Source organism: Schistocerca americana, chromosome 1 (assembly GCF_021461395.2).
Source record: "Schistocerca americana isolate TAMUIC-IGC-003095 chromosome 1, iqSchAmer2.1, whole genome shotgun sequence".
In the NCBI taxonomy this organism is placed as follows: Eukaryota; Metazoa; Arthropoda; class Insecta; order Orthoptera; family Acrididae; genus Schistocerca; species Schistocerca americana.
The window spans coordinates 333,216,244-333,242,144 of NC_060119.1; the positions used below are offsets into that span (position 1 = coordinate 333,216,244).

Here is a 25,901-nt window from a genome sequence, read left to right on the forward strand (position 1 = left end):
AGTGCTAGAACAATGCGGTTCGTACTTAATAACAGGTCATCCTTCATGAGTAAACACATGGGGTATCAGTGCTCTGGGTAGAGATATGTCATGTGGACATCTCTATTGCTGTTCCAGTGCAGTGATTTGTGAAGATGGAAAAAACTGAGATGCAAGCAGTGATTAAGTACTTCGTAAACAAACATGCAGCATGAAAGCAAAGGAAATTCATGTCAATTTTCAGAACACACTAGAGGACTCTGCTCCTCTATATTCAACTGCTGGCAAGTGGACAACAAGCTTAAATTTGAGCAGAACAACTTAGATGATGATCCACATAGTAGTTAGCCAAGATGTGTCACTACTCCACAAATTATTGAAAAAGTACATAAAATTGTCATGGAAATTCACTGACTGAAAGTGCAAAAATTTCTGAAGCTGTAGGGATGTTATCTGAATGCGTATACCACATTTTATAAGTACAACTGGATGTAAGAAAATTATCTATTATGAGGTGCTGAAAAGTAATCCCTACAATTTTTTTATGTGAAAACTCTTAATAAACTTTATTAATATTCTACATCTTTATCTTCATATCTACATATCATGATCACCCTGGATATGAACAGATTTCTTCCAGTGAGATCCCAGTTTGTTCACACTGTAACTGCAGAATGTTTGACTTTGTGGATGGGGCCACAACTTCGCCTCTGTTTGCACCACTTCATCACTATCAAAGCGAAGCCCTCAAAGGTGTTGGTTTTAGAAACAGATGAAAATCAGATGGGCTCCAGTTGGGACTGTATAGTGGATGATCAGAAACAAAACAGTAGTCAAAACAATGGAAGCACATTCATTCACTATCACCATAGAAAATAAAAGGCAATACAATTGGCCTGAAAAATCATGGTGTCATTTTCTTGGATGCAAACAGGGTTCTGCTGATAGATTATGTTCTCATTGGCCGGACAATTACAGGAAAATACTATGCTAACTTCCTGGATCAACTACAGAAAAACATGTGAAAAAAGGCCATATTTGGCAAGGAAGAAAGTCATAAGACAACATGTGCCCACACACAAGTGTCATTGCCATGGGAAAAATATATGGACTAGGATATGAACTGTTGCCACAACAGCTTATTCACCTAATTTGGCTCCATCAGACTTCCACTTCTTACTAAAGCTCCAAATTTTCCTCAGTGGCTGGAGAGTCTCTTCAAACAAAGAACCAACAACTGAAGTTGACAGTACTTTGCAGGCCTGGAGAAATCTAACTTTTGAGATGGGACCAAGGCATAAGAACATCACTGGACCAATTGCATTAGCTTATAGGGAAACAATGTTGAAAAATAAAGAAGTTTCACTGAGGTAAGTTGTTTTCTTCTGTTCCATTTTGAAAACTTCTAAAACATTGGTATAGTGCCTGCATGTCCTGCACACATGCCTCCATCTACCATGAGAGAAAGGGTCACTCACAGGAAGTGCAGATATGCCTTGCCTGGCATGACTGGCCCATGAGACAGTTTCCATAATCCTTGCCCACAAATTCAGGCTGAACTGGTGCTGACGGCTTGGTTCCACCATACCACTTGGGATTGTCTGTGGCCCACATGTGGGTGTTGTGGAGGCTGACAATACTACCACTTGTAAAGGTAGCCTCACCTGTGAACAACATGCATGACAGAGACCCCAGCATCATGGTGGATTGTACACCAAACCAGCAACAAAACCCTCATGGCAGTTGTCATGGAGAATGTTTCACATGGTCATCTGGCTGATGGCCACCTGCTTGGTGCTAATACCAGGATCACTTTGTACAGTGTTCAACATCTATTCTCCCAAGCCTATGTAAATACTGGGTGCACCCACATTTCACAGTTTCCCATTCTTGTAAAGAAGCTGGTCCCACCACATTAAATGATGAAACACTATTCAAAACAGTTTATGGTGTGGTTGCTGTCAGCAGGAATACTTTTCCTGACCAGTCATGCTGCTGCCTGCCTACTGCCATTTACCTGTCCCTATGTAAAGACCACATTGATTTGTTCCTGGTTGATGTACTAGATCATTGTCTCTATGTGCCACACTATATGACACATACCCACACCAGACTGAGTCAGCAACAGGAGTGAAGTTGATGTCCCTAGCACTGATGTGTAAGTGTGCCACCGCCACAGGCAATGTTAATGGTCTCACTAATGTTGTAGTGTGGAGTTAAAGCACTAGTGCGGACAACATTCCAACTTGTATGGAATGTTCTCATGGGGGCTTTCAAGCACTGAAACCTACACTTCCAAAGATATTTTATCTCCAACTTCAAATGGCTGTACCTGCCTTGGGATGCATTTCCAGCCATATATCCATATGTCCATGTGACATTGTTGTTCCTTACCTTCTCAGGAGCCATTTCCTGCAGTTTATTATCATTTTGCAGAATAACCCTCTATAGAAAGATTAGTTACACAAACAAAGAGGGGTAAAGTTTAGATGATAAAAGCCTACTTACGGATTATACTAAAATGTCACTAAGGATTCCAGACACCAGCAATTTTAATATTAATAATAGGCAAAATCTTCTGAGCACCAATCTGTATCTTTTGTTTCATCCATTACTGACAATGCTAGTCAGTTAATGATCATATTAACAATATACAGTGTGATATGGAATCCATCAGTTGAGCAAAAAGTTGCACACACTACCAAAAGGAAACGGTTATCTTTCTCCAGAATGGTTATAGTGAGAGAGGGAGAGATCAGAAGCATATTGTGCTATCAACTAACCATGAATTGGGTGAGCAATGAAAATAATGAGGGGGCACCAAAGTTCATGGCATTTTTATCATATGCAGGTAGCATGTGCAACATGACTGGTTATATTCTGTGAAAACATGATGTGAAGTATATTTTCGACCAACTGCTAAGATTAGGATATGTAAAGGATGGTCTTGGTTTATCTGAGGCAAGTGTGCATCATATTTCTAGCAGTTGTGGTGTGTTATATATTGACCTAACCATCAGTATGAGGAGGATCGGTGTAATGGGCATAAGTGACACACATGCTAATAACATCCTAGAAAATCAGCTATTTCTGAACATTGCCTTAGAATTGCCAGTGCAATATAACTTAGAGATTCTGCCATGCAGTTCCAGCTATTGGGATAATTTATTAAGTAAACAATTGAGATTAAATTAGCAAGTGAGATTATAAACAGAAATGGAAATTTTGCATAATTTATGCTCGGAGTCCACTCTCTCCATTGTCATACAAAAGATGAACAGAGTTATTGCTCATCTGTTGGTAATTAATATTCACTGTCAGTAACTTTTGATTGGCATTGGTCTTTGGTTGTGTGGTGGCTGAAGTGTGTGTGTGTGTGTGTGTGTGTGTGTGTGTGTGTGTGTGTGTGTGTGTGTGTGTGTGTATATGAAGTTTCCAGCAATGTGTGTAGTTAAAGCCTAAAACTTTTTATCTCACTTATTATTTGCTGTTTTTACACAATGGTAACTGGAGGAGGGATATTTTATCAATGTAAAATAAATTAATAATACTTAAATCAATTAATAATATTGACAAAAATATCTCATATCAATTGTACGGAGTGTAGCCATGTATAGAAGTGAAACATGGATGATAAACAGTTTGGACAAGAAGAGAGTGGAAGCTTTCAAAATGTGGTGCTACAGAAGAATGCTGAAGATTAGATGGGTAGATCACATAACCAATGAGGAGGTATTGAATAGGATTGGGGAGAAGAGGAGTTTGTGGCACAAATTGACAAAAAGAAGGGACCGGTTGGTAGGACATGTTCTGAGGCATCAAGGGATCACAAATTTAGCATTGGAGGGCAGCGTGGAGGGTAAAAATCGTAGAGGGAGACCAAGAGACGAATAAACTAAGCAGATTCAGAAGGATGTAGGTTGCAGTAAGTACTGGGAAACGAAGAAACTTGCACAGGATAGAGTAGCATGGAGAGCTGCATCAAACCAGACTCAGGACTGAAGACAGTAATAACAACAAACATCTCATATTATTTTGTCTGTTCATATTTATTTACTCAGGTCAACAACAAAATTTGTATCATGCACATGCCTCCATATTTAAATAACAAGGCATACCCTTAACACAAAGTATAAAATAATGGCTCTATCAATGAACATTGTGGAATTCTCATTGTAATTTCTTCCAAGGCAAATGGTATGGTATATTTATGTCTATTACTCAACATAAGTAACTTCCCGTTTGTAGGAACTAAATTGAGCAGCTCTTCAACAATGTATTCAACAATAAAGTAACTTCTTTAAACAAAACATTTGTATAACCAGAAAATTATTGAATTCATACAGGGACAGATGGGTTGACCAATACTTTCTTCAGGAAGTACATGTCTGAGTAGAGACAACAGACACACAAAACTAGAGAACAATGCTTACAGCTGAACATTCTGTTTATGCAGATTCCCCCAACATCTCTCACTGATAATATCAAATTTGTGGGTGTGTCATATATCGTGTATTTCAAATGTTAATGAGGACTACGAAAAATATAATGCATATTATATCATCATCTGCTTTCTATAAATTTTAGTAGTAGTATCTTTACTCAGAAAATAATTGCTCCTGATTCAGTATATATCCCAATGATTAAAAGTTTAATACTGGAACTTTTGTAAGCCTGTGAGTTTTCAAAAAATGTATTTAACAGGAAATCAATGACTGAGCTAGAGTTGTGCATCCTACAAATTTTGTTAACTACATATCATTTAGAAAATTGTTTTCCCTTAATTGTAGTTCTAAGTACACAACATCTTTTGGTAATTCCCACTCAGTGAAAGGTTCATCATATGTTTCAGGGTATGAAGGAGAAAGGATAGGGTTGGTCAAGTTGATCAGGAAGTTGATCTTCAAGTTGTCTTTTATACATTTTATAGGTAGCCAGATAAAAAGAGGATGCTGAAGCTGTTGCAACACGGGTCATGAAGGGTTCAGTAAGAACCATCGTATCTACAGAAATAACACCATTAAGGAGCAGCCCCAGAATAGTTGTTGATCTTTCATGAACCAGTAGATTATGAAGCTTGGACCACACCTGGGATGATCTACATCTACATCTACATCTACATTTATACTCCGCAAGCCACCCAACGGTGTGTGGCGGAGGGCACTTTACATGCCACTGTCATTACCTCCCTTTCCTGTTCCAGTCGCGTATGGTTCGCGACTGCCGGAAAGCCTCCGTGCACGCTCGAATCTCTCTAATTTTACATTCCTGATCTCCTCGGGGGGTATAAGTAGGGGGAAGCAATATATTCAGTACCTCATCCAGAAATGCACCCTCTCAAAACCTGGACAGCAAGCTACACTGCGATGCAGAGAGCCTCTCTTGCAGAGTCTGCCACTTGAGTTTGTTAAACATCTCCATAACATTATCACGCTTACCAAATAACCCTGTAACGAAACGCACCGCTCTTCTTTGGATCTTCTCTATGATGATGCATACATTCCCAAGGAGGAAACATAGCATTCTCAGCATTCCTTCCTACTACATGTAATCAGGTACCAAGCTTTTGCACAGAGCCAATTAAAAGTGATGAGGGTGGTCAGTGAAACATGTCACTTGAGATATTCCAGAACTCAGTAATGTCCTGAATGTCTGTTGCAATATCTTTGGTCCACTATTATCCTGGCTGCAAGTAAAGGAGGCTTGTAGAAAGGGGACTAGCAGTTCTAGAGGTGTGGTGTCCACAGTGGAGATGTGTCCAACACTGTCACTTATTGTTACGGATTCAGTGCAACAGACAGGGGATGAAAGTGGCAGTGGATATGTACAACATCCAGTGATCACTGCCACAAAGGTCATTATCTAGCAATCCTGTAGCAAAGCCATGAGATTCAGGAAAGTGACTGTAATGTTGATAATCAAAAACGTGCAGTTGGGAGCAATTCTTCTTCTTCTTCTTGGGCACCATCATTGAGGAGGCACAGGTCCAAATTGGAAAGAAGTTTGTCAACCAGGAGGCCTCTACCAGGCGATGTGATATTCTCCTACAGTGGTGGTGTACATTTGAAATCTGTTAGCAGGAGAAAAGGGGAGGATGGTGGGAGGGTTATCAGATTAAGGCAGCCTTCTCAAGGTTTATAAGTGCCCCACCTGGGAAAAACACAAATGGTGATCACTGGGGTGATTCAACTCACACTGTTATTGTTTCCATTGTGATGTGGAGAGGACTTCACTCACTGATGATATCTGTGCAAATTAGTATACAGACCCCTCCATATGCCCTCTTGGAGCCAGTATAGTTCTGACAGCAGTCACAGTAACCTCAAAAAGTTGGAGAATTCTCATAAGTGAAATATGTTTATTGGAGAGCAAAACATGTCGCAGAATGGGAAGACATCAGTTGTTGCAATTCTTGTATGTGACAGCAATATCTATTGCAGTTGCATTGAATTATGTCCTTAATGTTGTCCACATTTGGCATGAAGGGGACAAGGAGGCAGGCCACACACCAGGGGTCACTGTTTGTCACTGGTGGGGATTGAACAACATCAACCAACATAAGTTCTGTGCCCAATGGTGTGGAGTCACTAGGGTAGCCTTCTCCCAAGATTTCATCTTCATTTCTTTAACTACTTTAGAAGGTTGGGATCCTTGTGAGGGCTTTCCACTACTTCTCAGCATATGTGGAAAGGTAATTATTCAGGCGTCAATAATGCGTTCTCTCAAAAAGCTACCACCATAGAGGTACCTGATTCTCTACACACAGACTGACTATTGTGCTGTGTATTGGGCAATATTCCCAACATGGAATCCACTTCTGTAATACATTTTGAAAATACAGAGGTCACACTCTGATGTGGACACCATACATGAGTTGACTAAAAAAAGTGGTGTAAAATAAACAAATAAAGTGAGAAAAAACTGATGTCTTACAAAGAGACTAGTTTGCCAACAGGGAACCTGTCCTACAGGTCACGTCTGAGAAAAGGTATAGTTAGAGAGTAAGACTGCACCACAGAAAAGAAAGAAGGGCCTCATGCTCATTGCCCATGTACCCACAAAGAGATGTAAGCCCTCTGGGATCGTTTATGTCATACATACTTCTAAGATTGTATATTGTATTAAATGTAACTCTTTTTATACCATATGGTCATTATGTGAACATAATGTAAAATATGTAGAATGCCTGGATAGATGTAGGAGAGGCCTCATGGCCCTAAATTTGTGAGGATAAATAAACTGATTAGTAAAATAAAATCTCTCCCTTTGTCATGTGGCGGCTCTGCTGCTGGATGCGAGACTTTCTTGCATGATGCCACTTAGGTGACTTGCATATCAGTAGTGATGTAACAATGATGAGGACAACACAACACCCAGTCCCCAAACAGAGAAAAACTCTGACCTGACTGGGAATCGATCCCAGGCCTATTCTCTTAGCAATCTGCTGTACTAAGCCTGCAGCTATCCAGGTAGACCTCATAGAATAAAATAATGTGCTAATAAATGACCACAGAGACTGAATTGTAGGTATAGCATGTAACAGACTTCATTTAATTTGTAGGATTCTCAGAAAGTGGTATGTACACTATAAAAAAGAGGAAAAAGAGTTTTGTATGACGGAGAGAAATATGATTTACAGTTGATAAATAATTTTTAGTGCTTATTGCTTACGTGCAACATAAAACAAGCATTCTGCAGATGTTCCACCAGTCATGTAAGGAACATCATTATATACACCCTGAGACAGAAGCTCTGTTGGTTCTGCTGTTAGGAACGCTCCGTCATGCTGTGGTTCAACACTGGGCACAAACACCATTTGAAAGATACCCATGATATCCTGTTTGGAAACAGTAATTCATTCTTAAATTTCATATTTTCATAATTTAAAATGATGATAAATGGTTAATTAAGGAAATTAATTTATAGACTCTTGCTATATGCAGAATTCTGCATGACCACAAACATCGTTTTGATAGTTCCTTAACCATGGTCTCTCTGAGCGCAATTTATTGTATATGATTAATTTTAATGAGCAGGAATTGTGACTGAGTAATCCAGTATACTAATCAATGTCACTTAAGCTAGAGAAAGAAAGCAGAAACTTACCTCCATAGGCAGAGCAGCATATGGATTTGAGACAAGTTGGTAAGCATCCACAGTTAACAAGAATTGTACTATGTCTGTAGTGTTGTTTGCACCGGAATAACCAAAACTTTGGGCTAGTCGATATGCTCTGTCTCTTGTGTTTCTAGCAAATGCCCAAGGGTTGAGTGCAGCCCCACTTTCAGCTATTGCTTTGTGAAACAAACCTGGTAATAAATGTTAGATGTGTTCACAAGTAAGTAGACTTTTCTCATATTTTACATATATCTCTGCACACCATTAATATTACCAGGAAGCTTTACAACAATAGATAATTGTGGATGGATAATTTAGCTACAGGTGCTAAGGACATGTGAATACATTTATCCACTATTTGATACCTTTTGCTAATGGTGAAAGCACAAGGTAATGGACAGAAGCACCACCAGCACTTTGTCCAAATATGGTGACACTATTAGGATCTCCTCCAAACACAGCAATGTTCTGTTGTACCCATCGTAAAGCTTGCACTTGATCCTTCATTCCCATATTGCCTGGTACTACAAGATCTTCTGTACTCAAGAAACCTGCAACATATGAAGAAACAGGTGGTAGTATTTTAGCAAGATATGAACACTTCACATATAAGCCCTACCTAGTTCAAAGATCACATAATATCTCCACAGTCCTGGCATACTACATTTTATGTAAAATAATGTTTAGTATTTACACTCAAAAATATGAGTTTTTTAAGCAACAAGAAGGCATAGTAACAGTTGCCTGTTATGTCATGGTGTCAAATGTGGCAGGTCTACACACTCAGGAAAATATTTGCTGATCAGTATACTGTTTCCACAAAGAATGGAAAACTTCATTGTATGTTGTTTGTTTCTCCATCAGATGGCCTGAGTAGCTTTTTCCTCCTCCTACTCATTCTTTCCTGTACCTAATGTTATATCCTCACTTCTTTTGTCCCATATGTTAAAAAGTTAGAGCTATATTATTTTTCTGTGTTTGTTTCTATCAAGTTATCTAAGTCCTACAGCAATCCATAATTAGACAGATAAGGCAATTTTTATGAATTCCTATTCATGAATTTAATTTATAATCTGAATTTACATTTAAGAAATTACTTGTTTCTTACTTCTTGGGCTCATTTTAAAATGTTGGTTGTGCTTGTATGTCATTGTGATGAAACCATGGTCTAGCAGAAGTGTCTTTGACTACTAACCTAAACATCCTTGGTCATGGGTTAAACCCAGCCAGTGCTTAAATTTTGAATACAAATCATCAGTATCAATGACTGAAGACTCCTGGAATAAGGAGTCACCCTCATTCTGTCAATGGCCTTGTCAAAGAGGCAGAATCACAGACAGAGTTTCAGAACAACCTATTGCCTTTGGGGTGGGATGTTGTCCTTAAAAAAAGAATAATCTGCAATGATGAAGACAGTGCTACTGCATTAGAATCAATGAGGGGGTGGGGCTGCCAAGGGGAAGGTAACCATGAGAAAAAGATTGTATAAACAACCCAAAGGATGCATACTAAAATTCAGAGCATGAGAAGCCAGACATTTGAACATGGTAGAGAAACTAGAAAATCTGAAAAGGAAAATGCCAAGGTTCAGTCTAAATGTAGTGGGGCCAGTGAAGTTGAAATGAGAGAAGAAGAGAATTTCTGGTCAAATGAATATATGGTAATATCAACATCATCAGAAAATTGTATAGCTTCAGTAGGATTCATTATGAATAGGAACATAGGGCAGAGAGTGAGATACAGGAAAAATTCAGTGATAAAAATTAACATCATTCTTTATTGAACAGCGCTTGTACTAACAGTGAATACACTGTCCAAAACTCATAAGAGGATGAAGTATACTTGGAAAGGCCTGAAGATATGGAAATATTCCAGCTGGATTACATCATTGTCAGACAGAGATTCAGAAATCAGATAATCGATTGTAAGGCATACCCAGGAGCAGATATAAACTTGATCACTATTTAATAGTAATGAAGAGTAGGCTCAAGTTTAAGACACTCATTTGGAACAGTCTATGGGTAAAGAAGAGGAATATTGATTCCAACAAGCCCTGGAGCATTGTTCAGTCCTGATGATTTCATTTGATTCTCAATGCTACTAAAGGTAATATCTGTGTCAACGATACAGGAAAAAACTGATTGCTGCTTATCGATAAAGAAGATAGATCAAGTTGCAGACATGCATGATTAAAAGACACTCACATAAAGCTTTTGGGCACAACCTTCAGCAAAAAGAAGAGGCACACACACAACATTCACACCCATACACAAGCAAGCAAACCTCATGCACACATGACCACCAACTTCAGCACCTAAGGCCAGAATACCATGTCACATGGGATGCAAGCAGCAATCTAGATGTGGTGGGGAGGGGAAGGGATAGTAATGCACAGATTGGGAGAGAGATGAATGCTGTCTGGTGAAGCGGTCAGGGACAAGATTGGCAACAGGTGGAGCATGATGGAGTTGTGGGCATGGATGTGGGGAAAGGAGTGGGGAAAGACAGGTGGATGTGTTGGCAGGGTGCTGCAGACAAGCTGGGTGGGAGATGAGAATGGGGAGGAGATGATAGGACAGAGGGGGTGGAGACTGCTGTATGGAGGGTGTGTGGACAGTATCTCAGACAGGATGTTCCTCATTCCAGGCCACGATGATACGTAATCAAAGCCCTGCTGGAGGATGTGGTTCAGTTGTTCCTGTCTCGGGTGGTACTGAGTGAGGAAGAGGACACTCATTTGTGGCTGGTTTTTGGGAGTGGTTGGATGATTGGGGTTGTGGGGGAAAATGGCATGGGGATCTGTTTGTTGACTAGGTCTGGGGGAATGTGCCAGTCTGTGAAAGCCTTGGTGAAACCCTCACATAATGCACAAGGGAATTTTTGTCATTGCAGGTACGCTGTCTCTGAGTAGCGATGCTACATGGGAGGGATTTATTGATGTGAAAGGGATGAAAGCTGTCAAAACACAGGCACTGTTGGTGGTTGGTTTGTTTAATATGGAAAGAGCTGTGGACAGAGCAATCAGAGAGGAGAAAGTCAACATCTAGTAAAGTGGCACATTGTGTTGGGGAGGATCACGTGAAGCGGTTGAGAGAGAAGGTGTTGAGGATGTGAAGGAATGAAGAGATGGTGTCTTGGCCCTGGGTCCAGATCATGAAGATATCATCAATGAACCTGAACCAGACTAGGGGTTTGGTGGTTTTTGAGGTTAGGAAGGTCTCCTCTAGATGTCCCATATTTGGATTTGTTTATATATCATCCTGTCAAATGAGAAGTAGTTGTGGGTTAGGATAAAGTTAGTAAGTTGTATGAGAAATGAAGTAGTGGGTTTGGAGTCTGAATGACATTGGGAAAGGTAGCGTTCAATAGCAGTAAGTCCATGGGCGTGATGGATGTTGGTGTATTGGGAAGTGGCGTCAACAGTGACAAGTAGGAATCCACGAGTTAAAGGGGTGGGAATGGTGGGGAGTTGGTGACAGAAGTGGCTGGTGTCTTTGACATGGGAGGCTAGATTATGAGCCTTGTCAGCTTGCTGCTTGCATCCCACATGACTTTGCATCCCAGCTTGAGATGCTGGAGTTGGCAGTCATGTATATGGGTGAGAGGGGAGTGTGTGTGTGTGTGTGTGTGTGTGTGTGTGTGTGTGTGTGTGTGTGTGTGTGTGTGAATTATGTGTATGTGTCTCTCTTTACTGATGAAGACAGTGGCTGAAAGATTTATAAGACTGTCTTTTATTTGTGCCTGTCTGCAAATTGATGTGTCGTCTTTTTGGTATGTAGCAATCTGTCTTTTCCTATATTGATGATATTCCTTCTTGGAGTTTTCATTGTTGAATATCTATGTCAGTCATCTCTGCAGTGGCGTGAGAATTAAATTCAGACAATAATCTTGTGTTTTCTTTGTAAAGGAACATTTGAAAATGGAGTTCATCATTGCTGACTTTGCTTTGCTACACTCAATTCCAATTCTTGTCTCATCCACAAGTGTCTGGACACTAACCTCTGTGCCACTGACAGCCTTTATTTATGAGCATGATTTCTTCAGGTTTTGTGAAAGATCTTGCAATAACATTCTGCTATGGTTGCCATTGAAAGCTTCAAATTTTGCTGGTTGGCAGAGAAACACAATGCATGAAGAATTTTTCTGCCGATACCCCTATTCTTTGTTTTACACCAACTGTGCAGTAGTCTCTGTACCTCTGGAAGTTTCTTTATAGTCACTATACACCAAGGTGGATCCCTTCCCACATGAACATATCTTTCCAGTACATGGTCAGCTGTTCTTTTATACTCCAGCTCCTGTATTGAGCTAAAAGTTTCAAATTTCTCATTGAGATAGGACACTACTGCTTCTTTATCTGTTTTATTGAACATATAAATCTTTCTGCTTACTTAAGTTACCCTTTGTATCTTGGTAATCATAGTAACTACAACTGCCTCATGGTTATTAATACTAGTTTCAATTTGGACTCCCTCAAAGAGGTCAGATCTATTCATTGTCTTTAGATTAAACACATGAGTGGGGTTTCAACTACCTGTTTTAGGTAGCTTTCATAAAAGGCATTTTGTAATGTTTTGCAGGATATCTCATCAAGGCCAACACTAACAAAACTGTATTGATCCCACCTGACTGCTTTATGATTAAATTCTCATCCTATAATTACAGTATGACTGAGGGACTTACACACAGGGTGATTATAATTAAAGTTAAACTTTCAAAATGCTGTAGAAATAACACCACTGGTCAGAATGACATCAAATTGCAACGGAATATTATAGGAATAGGGGGAAAATGTATGGCAGAAGAAAAAAAACAGTGTGAAAATTGGTCAATAGATGGTGCTGTATGTGTCAGAGTACATAAATGAAAACACCTGTCATGTGCGTGATCCATTAAAGTTCGTATAAATACGCAGGGTACACAGCTTTTCCTCCTTTTGCGTCTGTGACATTTGCCATTACTATCTCTATGTAGGATCATGTTCTGCTTGTAAAGCTGTATCACAAGTATGATGACTGTGCACACGTTGCTCTACAGAATTTCATGATGCTGAAAGGTTTAAAAACGTCATTGGTCTGACGACTGTCGTTGGTGTGGAGAAAATGATTCAGAAATTCAAAAAGACAGGTTCTTTTGATACGCAACCTGGTAGAGGGAGAAAATATATTGATTTAATGTCAGTGGAAGCAATGGCCACAGCAGTGCAAGGGGAGACAAGTGGTGGTGTGCAAACGTATAGTGCACGGAGAATTGCCAGAACACTGGACATACCCATCAGCATGGTGGGTAAAATCCTACAAAACTTCCTTTTCTGCTATCCGTTCAAAATTACCCATGTGCACGAGTTTCTTTCTGTTGACCTGCCAGCAAGAGAGATCTTTGCTTTAGAATTTCTTGCTTGCATGGAAGTGGACAATGATTGGCCGTGGAACAGTTTGTGGACAGACGAAGCCCACTTCCATCTGACAGGATACGTCAATATACAGAATAGTCAAATATGGGCCATGGAAAATCCACTCATAAATCAACCAGTATCACTTCATCCTGAGAAGGTCACTGTGTAGTGCGGGTTTATGGCATCATTTATCTTAGGGACATATTTTTTCAAAAAGACAGGTGCTTCCAGTTCTGTTACCTATACCGTTACTGGTAAGCACTGTGAGCATCTTTTGCACAATCATGACATTCCACCTCTCCAACAGCATAAATGTGGTCATTTTCTGCAAGAAGGTGCACTTCTGCACATTGCAAATCCAGTTAAGCAGCTGCTGAGGCATCATTTCAGAAATGCTAGAATTATCAGTCATCATTTCCCTATAGCCTGGCCATCCTGATCACCTGATATTAATGTGTGTGACTTCTGGCTGTGGGGCTATCTGAAAGATGTTGTGTTCAGTGTTCCAACTGCAAACTTAGCTACATTGAAGACATGCATTGCACAACACTTCTGAACATGACCCCAGAAACACGTCAATAATTTGTGGAACATGCTGTTTCTCAATTTCAACTTGTTGCAGAAAACAGTGGACAGCATATTGAACATGTTTTGCACCAGTCATACGAAAGTTAATAATCCGATTTCATTTTGACAGATGTCTTTTTATGTGGTTTTTAGCCTCAGGACAATTAGAAACCGATTTTTCCCATCTGATGTGAAACGATGTTGTCATGGTGGATGGGCTTATGTAACTGATAGCATCACACCTGTACACCCATGTGCACTGAGCAGTACAGTTTGTTTAAAGTCAGACATACACTTTAGGCATTGTTGTATGATTCATTTGTCATTTGTAGTTGACCACTGTTAAATTATGATGCTTACAGTGCCATCTATTGCTACATTTTGTAACTATTTATCTTTCTTCTGCCATACGTTTTCTCCCTTTTCTGATAATATTATGTTGCAATTTGACATAATTCTGACCAGTGCTGTTATTTCTACAGCAGTTTCAAAGTTTAACTTTAATTATAATCATTCTGTACCAGTGAAATGAGGTTTTCTCTAAAGTTGCTGGTTACTTCAGGAGGTGAGTCTGTTGGTGAGCAGAAGAATCCAAATATAATGTTATGCTCATTCCTGATATTGAGTGTTTCCCAAACAATCTCACATGCTTCTTCAGTTTCCATCTCAGGGGCTTTGAGTTTCTTATTTGCCAAGACAAATACGCAGTTTTCATTTCTCAGTGTGGTAGACTTCAATTTCGTTGCAGGAGACAGGAAAATGCAGGCAGTCTACAAAGGGAACTGAAACCAATTATGTGTCTTGTCATAGAATACTGCGAATGGTCTTGAAGCAGCCATTCTTCCTACATTCCATATGCAGTTGGAGCAGAAAGAAAGCATTATGTGTTGTACAATGCTAACTACCCTCTGCCATGCGCCCACAGTAGTTTACAGTATATTCATATAATTGTAGGTGTAAATTTTTGTGGACATGACTCTGGCTGCATACAGTAATGGAGTGACAACCATAATTACACACTATGTGATAATCAACTTCCTATTGAACTATCAATTTGTGAACACAATAAGTGCTTGTCAGACATATTCTCTTTCTGTTTTTACTTTTCTCTCTCTCTCTCTCTCTCTCTCTCTCTCTTTCTCTCTCTCTCTCTTTCTCTCTTACCCTCTCTTTTTCTTTCTAAGCATTAGTCCACAGAAGGTGATAGACAGTTAGTGTCTTCCTGATGCTGAAGCCATTTTATGGTTAAATATTGGAGAAACTAAAGCAGAAAGGTGACAAAAAAGCTGCTAAAAATGTCTACTTGTAATTCTCAGTGATGCTGTATGCTAAAAAGTAAATAATTGACCAAGAGATCTGACAGAAACATTCACTTTCAGCATTATGTCAAGTTATGCCCCAGTAACGAATAAAGCAAATGTACTTTCTGACCATACTAACAGATATTGAACAGAAGGATATACTCATAAATCAATTATCATTAAGTGTGACATAGGTAAAATACCTGAGTTTGGTTCACATACCTAATGGACCCAGGCGATAATTAATAGTCACAGCAACAACTCCAGCTTCCACAAAGTAGTCAGGACCATACGTTATTCCTGCCCCATTTACAAAACCTCCTCCATGTATGAATACCATCACTGGTCTCAGGGTGGTTGTTCCAGTTGGTAACTGTAAAATCAGTTTAAAATTTATTTCTACAAAGTATAAAGACTAATCATAAAAATTAAACAATGTAACCAGGCATCAGTAAATTCAATAACATTGCCCCAGTAGCTGAAAAACCCTATGACGGACAAGACCAACCACTGGTACAAAAGAAATAATAGTAGAGCCGATCGTAAAGTTTCTGTTCGAGGGCATACCATGCAGAATTGGTATGCCAATAAGACAAAATCCCTATGAGCACTGAAGCAATCATCCCATTGATGCACCAGGTTGAAGACAGTCATTTAGTGAAATGTCATGTCTTGCTGCATGAAAAAGTCCATAACTGCGTGCTGCATACCCTCATCCAACAGGAATCACTGACCCTTCAAGGCATTATATAAGAGGCCAAAGGCATATTAACAGCCTGTGAGAAGATTAGGGCTACATGATGGATGTTTGAGCGTCTTCCACATGAGTTGGCATAACTTCTGTGTTACAACATTTGTGATACGGGGACACACATTACTATGAAGCACCAGCACTCTTCGGCGCACCATTGCACAATGGTAGTTTTTGACAGATGTGTTTCCCCATACACATTCTTCATGCTCCAGTGGAAGTCTACCAGTGTTTATTCTTTGGCCGCCAAGAAAAAAATATCAGCACACTGATCCTGTTGGACACATTTGGTAATAATGTTGCCATAGTTCACATTTCCGCATTTACTGTATGCACTTCAGAAAGACACGAATGCCACACCAATCCCTTTCCTGCATGTCAGAGTCATACCTCACTGCACATATGCTGCACCAAAGTCCTCAAATGGAGACCTTTTGATTGCTCCTTATGGTTCCAGAAGAGCAGCAATTAAACTGAAAATGCCAGGAAAAGGCAACTCATCAATGGACTAAAATATAAGAGAACAGGCATTTTACTGACTACATTAGACTTTCTGAAGCCATATTTTTCTTTAAAAAAAGGGTATGAAGACAGGAAAACAAATGGCATCATCAAAGTAAGACAATGACAGTGTAGTCAGTTGTCAAATCAGAGTTCGATGTTAATCCTCTGGCAGGAGCACTCACTGTCATCACATGAGCAGGCGCACATTGTATAATTTACAACATGGTCATTTGTCAGTAAAAACAAACTTGTCTTAAACAAATTATTATATTTACTGAAAAAAAACCAGTTCATATTCACTATCTTCAACATTGATAATGAAAACTTTTGCTCTTTTAATTCTTTAAATAACAATTTAGCCAGATTTTTGACATATGTTCACCTTTGTTACACCTTTCACAGACAATTTGTTTGCAAAGTAAATACAGCAATGTTCAGAAAAATAAAAAGGTAACCAATGGCAATCTCCTTGCAGTTCTTAAAATGGAGTATCAGGTACACATTTCAGTTACAACATCAACTCCACCTTTTGTCATATTGTACTCAATTATGTTTTCAGGTTTGTGTGTTTCTTCATCCACTGTCGCCACGTCATGCACAGCAGACAAAAGTGTGATAGCACAGTTTTCATAAGGAACATATGAAACTAAGTTCTTATCCTACTGAAATCCAAACATTGCACTTTCAGTTTCTTTTGTTTTGGTTGGGAGAAATTATGGAAGAATTTCACATCTGTTCCATTGTACCAACGCAAGTGATAATCTTCTGCAGCAAATATTCAGAAAGGAGGTAGCTATTGTACCAATTTTCAGCTGTAAGGTTCCTGTTAGAATTTTCTATAGGCACCACATAACTTTTCACTATGTCCTTAGGAGTATTAGACACCTGATATTGTCCTTTGGTTGCATGTTGCAATAAACCTCCAGATTACTTCAATAAAACGTTTTTGCATCACACAGAGAAAACCTTTTTGTCCCGTATTTAGCTGGTATGTACTGAATCTATCTACAGCAGTCTCCGGAGGGGTGAAGCATTTCATCTACCGTGGTGAATTGACCAGACTGTAAGAATATTGACAGTTAGCAGCAAAAAGATCCAATACTAATTGCAGCTAACTTATCAGTTCTTCTCCTGCCACTCCTCATTCCCATATCAACAAATTGCATACAGCTTAGAAAAAACAGAAACCTATTATTGTAATGCACTGCAGTCCTAAGCAGTAGCATTCCTGTTCTGTCTGCTGCCCAGAGTTTCAGTACATTAGCATGAAGGCATTTTCTTCTTCTTAAAAAAAATCCTGAACACAGCCATTATTTTATCGCTTTATTTCCTCTTTTGTGTGAGAATTGATGTGTATCTCACTGTTTATTTATATAGGTATTGGTATAGTTTATGATTTCATCAATAAAGTCAAGGTCAATTACTTTCAAAAAAAGCACTAACTTTATCAGTCATACCCATCACATTTCTCTTTGGATCTGGTGGAATTTGCACAATGTTTTTTCTGTTGGTTTTTGATGTTTTAGCACACTCGCTTTTACACCAACGTGAAACTGTATTTTCAATAGAGAATACTCATACATCTGCTGTCTCTTTGGATCGTCACCATCCTCACCTTCAAGTTCAGATTCACTGGCATGGTTCTATTCAGTGTCTTCATCACTCAAATCTACTTTACTTTTCTCCAAGTCTGAAAAGTCTGGATGGACTTTATCATCACCTTCTTCGAGCAGTTTGCAAATTTCTTCGTCTGATATACCCTTTGAATTGGAACAAAACATCAAAGAACTGAACTGAATAAACGCATTCAGATGTCAGTGTATCAAAGTAACATTTAACATGCATCTATAAAAACTAAAAAAACAATGAGCAGGTATAATTAACATTTTAGTACATTTTCCTCTGCACATTGACAGCTCGAACAAAACTTCGAACTGTAATACCAGCAGACACACGTAATTTTTACAACGTTCGACACATTGTTGCATACAATTCAGAAAACAAACTGAGAAAGCTAACGAAATAAACTGAAGCCACTTTAACGAGAAAATATTGACAATGGAATACATGGCAGCAATGGCACAATAGCCCAAGGTTAAGGCATCAATTGGGCATGAATCAAATTAGGATAAAATAGTCAGAGGGGTTTTCCTGCTTTGATCACACAGGGACCAGCATGTGAAATAAAAACAAACACCCTTTCATGTGCAGAATATTCTGTAAATATTTTTCTAATACCCTCATTCACAAATCTGGTGATCGTAGAATGATTTACTTTTCCAAGTTCTCTGCAGGCCGCTAAATAAGAGGAAGAAAGCTCTTCTTTTAGAGCACCAACAATTAAACTTACAGTGTAATGGCCACAAGTGTCTGCAGTTTTGTCAGCTGAAATCCAGATAATGCTGTCCTTGAGTTCATTGTGTATTTCTTCCAGAATATTTATGTAAATTGTTGGTATGTAATTTTAATGCGATGTTGATTCATCTGAAATATTTTGATTTAAGTAATATTTTCACAGGAAGCATTGGAGGAAAAGGTTTGTTTGTTTGTGGAGAGGAATATTGCATGCAATGAATGCTTCACATAGATCCACGTTAAACCAACTTTTTTGGTTACCTATGGACAAATCGCTGCTACTGCAACTCGCTGTTTTCAGAAGTTGTTATCGTGGTCCTTTCTTCTGCATTCGTGTGATGTGAAGACTTGTCTTGACATGCTGGTCTATTTGAAACTTTTTGTTGCACGAAACGTTTTTCTCACAAACTCAACAATATAAAACAGTTCCATCATGTGTAAATGTTGCAGGATGGTCAGCATGGTGCACAACATGTTACACACCACACGTCGTAAATATGTTAACCTGTGTACAGGTAAATAGAAAGATAAACTGAAACAATGGACATGTGACTAAAAGCTTGCTTAGTTTAGTTGTTGCCAGTGTGTGTGGTATGACAGCAGAGGGGATTAACAGGTGGCGTGGGCACAGGACCATTGACTCTGTCTGTCTGTTCCTGTTCCTTTTCTGTATGGATTTTTCTAGGCAATGGCCTCCCAGTTAGCAACTGCATGCAGTTCTAGTTTCCAGTCAATCTGTGAGGCATCAAACCTAGATTGAGCTTGAGACTGCCCGTCAAAATTTTTAAAGTGTTGTAAACATGAAGTGAAAATATGTGTCATCACTAGTTTTTAGTTAAAGTATGCAATAATGGGTGAAAAGGGGCCTAATATGCAAATGCATATGTAACATGCAACATGCATATAATATGGTCTCTATTTATTAGTACTGTGTGGAAGGTCATTAATATACAACATGAATAGCAAGGGTCCCAACACACATCATTGGGGTGCACTCAAAGTTACTTCTACATCTGATCACGACTCTTCACCCAAGATAACATGCTGTGTCCTCCATACCAAAGAGTCCTCAATCCAGTCACAGAATTCACATGATACCATATATGATCACACTTTTGACAATAAGCAAAGGTGTGGTACTGAGTCAAATGCTTTTCAGAAATCAAGAAATAGTGCCTTTACCTGCTTGCCTTGATCCAATGCTTTCGGTATATTATGTAAGAGAAGTGCGAGTTGGGCTTCACATGATCGATGTTTTCAAAATCCATGCTGCCTGGCTTTGAGGAAGTCATTCTGATCAAGATATCTCATTACGTTTGAGATCATAATATGTTCTAAGATTCTACAGCAAATAAATGTCAAGGATATTGGACAGTAGTTTTGTGGATCACTTCTACTTCCATTCCTGTAGACATGTGTGACCTGTGCCTTTTTCCAAGAACTGGGCATGGTTTATTGTTCAAGGGATCTATGATAGATTATAGTTAGGAAACGGGCTAACTCAGCCACACTTTAAGTTTAGAATCTGACAAGGATTCCATAGGGGTCTGGAGCTTTGTTCAGTTTTAACGATTTCAGATGTTTCTCATCACCACGGACACTAATACTTATATCACTCATCTTTTCAGTAGTACAAGGATTATAATGGGACAATTCTGGATTTTCCTTTGTAAAGGAGCATTTAAAAACAGAGTTAAGCTTTCAGCTTTTACTCTGCTACCCTCAATTTCAGTTCCTGTTTCATTCGTTAGAGTCTGGATGCTAACTTTGGTGCCACTTTCAGCCATTATATATGATCAGAATTTCTTTGGGTTCTGTGAAAGACCACTTGACAATATTCTGCTACATTAGTCATTGAAGACATCATGCATTTCTTTCTTGACAGCCAAACACGTTTCATTCAGTATCCCTCTATCTATAGCCCTATGCTTTGTTTTACATCTATTATGCAGCAATCACTGTTTCATTAGAAGTTGATTTACAATGACTGTATACCATGGAGGTTCCTTCCTATTATGAAGTGTTCTGTTGCCAATGACACAAACACTGCATTATTGATGATATAAATATTGCAATATATAGCAAATCAAGTGTAGTCTTAGAAAGGTCAGCTAATAAAATATTTGTGGACATTAATCACTGGTTCCTAGCCAATTCTTTGTCACCAAACTTTGAAAAAACACGCTACATGCAGTTCAGAACTTGAAAGGGGTGTCCCACAAGTATATACCTAAAATATGATGACAAGCAGATAGAAGAAGTGGACAGTGTTAAATTCCTGGGATTACAGCTTGATAATAAATTCAACAGGGAGGAGCACACCACAGAACTGCTGAAGCATCTAAACAAATCTCTATTTGCTATGCCAATTCTGTCAGACATAGGGGATATAAAAATGAAAGGGTTGCCACACTTTTCTTACTTTCACTCCACAATGCTATATGGGATTATTTTTTGGTGCAATTCATCAAGGCAAGCTAAAGTTTTCTGGCCACAAAAATGTGCAATAAGAGTTATATAATTGTGAAGTCACAAGGATTTAAAGTCATGTAATCTGTTTAAAGAACAGGGACATATTTTGTTTTGTTACTAACTTGTGCACAATGGCCATGAGCAGTTCGGAAAATCTGTTTACTATTTACGAAATAAGTGAGGAAGCGTGGAATAAACCGTTTTCCTGTAACAAAACAACAAGAAAAGGCATGAGTTGTGCAAAGTGTAAGAGGAATTCAATTACTCATATGTAAATACAATGAATAGAGTGAAAAGCTGGAAATGTAGTGATTGTTTTTGTACAGAATATGACGATATGGAGGAAATCAAAACAGACTGTTAACAACATGTTTGTGAGAAAAGTTAAAGAATGAGCTCAGAATAGTAAGAAAGGAACTTAAGTATTTGAAAACAATTATACGTGTACTAACAAACGAACTACAGAAGCGAGAATCAGTCAAAGAAGAAATGTGTATTTACTACAGATTTGAGGCATCCAACATAAAACATGATTCACAACACAGTGTGCATACCACAACACAGAACGCAGTTCAAAAAGGAGAGCAATCTAAGGGTGCAGCAACGAAAATGGAAACCTTTGCTCCTGAGAGTGACTCAGTGAGTAGGAGATGCAAAATATTCATTGCCTCTGATAGCCATGGCAGAGTCTGTGCAAGAAACATTTTAAACTTAGCTTCAAATAAATATGATGTTGAAGGGAAAGTGATACCAGGTGCCCCCACTAGTGTAATATTAAAAAAATGCAATGACCTGCATAATCTGACAAATGAAGATTTTGCAGTTATTTGGGCAGGAGCCAGTGACGTAGCAAAGAATGAAGTCAACTTGACAATTCCTTCACTACATAAAGCCTTGTCTGCATTGCAAAATACAGATGTGATTGTAGTTGGTGTACCACACAGACCTGCCTGAATGGTCTTGTGTAAACCAAGAAATTCAATCCACAAACAGAAAACTAAAAAAAAAAAAAAATAGTGAAAGGCTCCCATAACACTTGTTTTGTTAATATTCCTAGTAACAAGGAGCTATATACAGCACATAGACAGCACCTAAATGCAACTGGTAAAGAACTAATTGCCACAAGTATTTATGAATCAGTGGAAACAAACCTTAAATGGAAGGATACTGCAGTCTCACACAAAGAATCAGTGAGAATTGTTACTGACACAACTCCAGCACAAATAACAACAGAATCCTTAAAAGTGAATTCTGTATGTGTGGAGAGAACAATTACTCAAGAAATAAATATACCCTTGAGATCAGTGCAAAAGTTAGAAGAAGCAGCAAATGATATGGCAGGAAAGAAGACACCATATAAGAAGAGAGGACTACTTGCAAAAAGAAGAATGGCAACTCAAGCTCAAGGAATTAGAATACCAACAGGTGGAATACTGCAGTCAACCTGAAGAAAGAAACCACAACCAATGGACCAGGATTTTTGGTGGGATCAGTGGTGGTTTCACAGAAGAAAGCAGTTAACAAACCAATTCATCAAGTGGATGAACAGGTATGTGACTATCGTAACACAGATGATCACAGTGCATCAAGATTAAAGACATTAACTGAACCTACGATTTCGACTATAGAGTCAAATTGCTCTCAGAGGAATACAGACAGAAACAAACTACTTACTTTTCTACAAGTTAAAAAAAAATGTTGTATTAAAAATAAGATTTTAGAATTAGAACATTTATGTAACACTGAGCATGTAGATGCTATATATGTATCTGCACACTGGTTAACCCAAGAACAAGTAAATATGTTTGGTCCCCAAGGGTATGTTGTGGGAGACATGATATGTACAAAACAGAGAAAGAATTGTGGTGCTGAAATTTTTATCAAAGAAGGAATAAAGTTTTCCAGAATTGATGTATCTATGTACTTCTCAGAACTAGAAGGGGAGTTTAGTTGTGTAAAACTAGTGTATGAAAATTTAGTGGCAGTTAGTCTATACAGGTCACAAGATGGTGATGTAAATTTGTTTATTGAAAAATGTGAATTAATAGTTAAAAAGATATTGAAGAGTAAAACAAGAATTGCTGTATGTGGTGATTTCAACATAGAAATGTTAAACACGCAGAGGTCAGTTGCTTGGACATTTTTGAATATGCTAAGATCATTAGACCTCTATTGTACAAATAACCATGCCACCTGTAAGAATGCCTGCATAGACAATATTGTTGTGAATTTCCATAGGGAAGATTTTACAGTCAGACATCCAGGAAGTGGACTTGCAGATCGTGAGCCACTACTCCCTACACTCTGTAAGAGGCAGCCAGTTAAAACTGAAGAACCTAAAGTAGTAACGGTACGAGGACAAAAGGAAGATTACATAAGTATGTTTGTTGATAGATTAGAAAGTGCAGATTGGGACTTTATATATAATTGTCAATCTGGAAAAAAAGAAGCCGAAATTACCTTTGATAGCTTCTTTAAAAAGTACACAGATTTATGCTATCCTTGCTCACCAGTAAAATAAATAAATAAAATATATATATATATATATATATATATATATATATATATATATATATATATATATATATATATATATATATATATATATATTTATTAGGTATCCAAGCGAAATGAAAAAGAAAAGTCTGAACTCGTTTACAGATGAGCTATCAGAAATTAGAGGACAATGGACCTTGTTGGTACACCACTGCCTGTCAACCTGGTATTTCAATGGAGGGCTGTCACAGCTGCTGATGTTATAAAAGCTGTATCCAAATTTTCAGGTTCTAAAAGTATGGACTGTTATTGGTTATCAAATAACATAATTAAAAAGACAATACACTAAAATGCCAAACCATTAGCTTTTATTTTTAATAAATGTGTAGAATTTGGAGTTTTTCCAGATGCGCTTAAGGTATCAAAAGTGGTCCCAAACATCTTCCCCAAAGCTACAGACCAGTCTCCATGATTCCAATATTCTCAAAGATATTCGAGACACTGATACACACACAAATAAGTAGCTTTTTGAAAAACACAATATCCTATGTAGCAATCAGTTTGGTTTTCACAAAGGGAAAAAAACACAACAGGGGCCATCTTGGAAATCATTGACCAAACCTTAACAGCTGTTGAAAACAATAAAATGGTATCACTGGTGTTATGTGACCGAAGCAAAGCTTTTGTTGCATTCCTGTTGATGTACTGCTGGGGAAACTAGAGTTTTATGGGGTGAAAGGAAGCACTTTAGCTGTGATACATCCTTATTTAAGTAACAGAAAACAATTCATTTCAGTCAGAAATGTAAATTCTTGCATAGTGGAAATCAGCACAGGTGTACCACAAGGGTCTATCCTCGGACCCTTATTCTTCATTGTAGCTATTAATGATTTACCTAAAAACATAGCCCACCCTGCCGTGTGTTATGCTGATGATACAACACTACTTTCCACACATCAGAACATTTCAGACCTGAATAAACTAACAAAAGAAACTCTTGATAAGGCCCTGGACTGGTTTGCAGCCAATAAGCTCCAGTGCAATCCAGATAAAGCCCAACAACTTTTAATGGGAACATCAAATGAAGTAGGAAATAAGGTGGTAAAACTCTTAGGTAATCACATTGACTCTAAACTCTATTGGGAGGAACATGTCAATCATGTATCTGAAAAAATATCTACGGTGGCATACCTTGCCTTGAAACTAAGGGAGGTAGTGTGCTTGGAGTACCTTAGGGTGACATACCTTGGGCTATTCCAGTCACATAGTTCATATGTTTTGATTACATGGGGGCACTCCCCTTACATCAAGAACTTCTTGAAATGACAAAAAAACTCATATGCATAATATGTAAAAGAGGTCATAGGGAGCACTGTTGTCCTCTTTTTTCCAGACTCAGAATACTCACAGTTATAAACTTATACATCTGTGTGTCTGTACTCTATATTAAAAATAATATTTCAGAATTTATTGCCAGAGAGGAAATACATGAACACAACACCAGGGCTAAGGGTAATTCAGACATACCGTGCCACAGTTTAGCAAGAACAGGAAATTCCCACAAAGTAAATCCACTCAAAATGTTCAATAAACTGCCTTTCATGTTCAGTCTATGGATACAATTGTTTTAAAAACTAAGTGGTACAGCTGGCTGTCAGATCATCCATTCTATGACATTAAAGAGTTCTTTGAGTTGCCTGTGGAGGAGCATTTAAAAGTTGTCTGTAGTTAAACATATTATTGTGTGCTGTGGTTAATCATGTGTAATTACATAGTGTATACAATAAACAATACAATAGTATATTATGTTAGATTATAGTATAGCTTATTGCATTAACTTTTAGAAGCTATCCTGGTGTAATTTGGTACACTGCCGTGCTTGAAATGTATTCTATAATGTACTAACATTTGTTTATTTTCTTTATTCTGTATGTACTAGTACATCCTGTGTGACAAAGCCAAT

The 25,901-nt window shown here is 38.3% G+C and overlaps 1 protein-coding gene across 1 annotated transcript in view; it reads right to left on the bottom strand.

Moving 5' to 3' along the window:
* LOC124622500 (esterase FE4-like) overlaps nucleotides 1-25,901 on the bottom strand; it is a 112,665-nt gene that overhangs the window by 69,915 nt on the left and 16,849 nt on the right. Inside the window, exons 4-7 of the mRNA XM_047148222.1 lie at nucleotides 15,583-15,733; nucleotides 8,463-8,648; nucleotides 8,086-8,288; nucleotides 7,651-7,816 (exon numbers count right to left, since the gene is read on the bottom strand). Of these exons, the coding sequence (XP_047004178.1) occupies nucleotides 7,651-7,816; nucleotides 8,086-8,288; nucleotides 8,463-8,648; nucleotides 15,583-15,733 (706 nt within the window). The remainder of the gene's footprint in view (nucleotides 1-7,650; nucleotides 7,817-8,085; nucleotides 8,289-8,462; nucleotides 8,649-15,582; nucleotides 15,734-25,901) is intronic.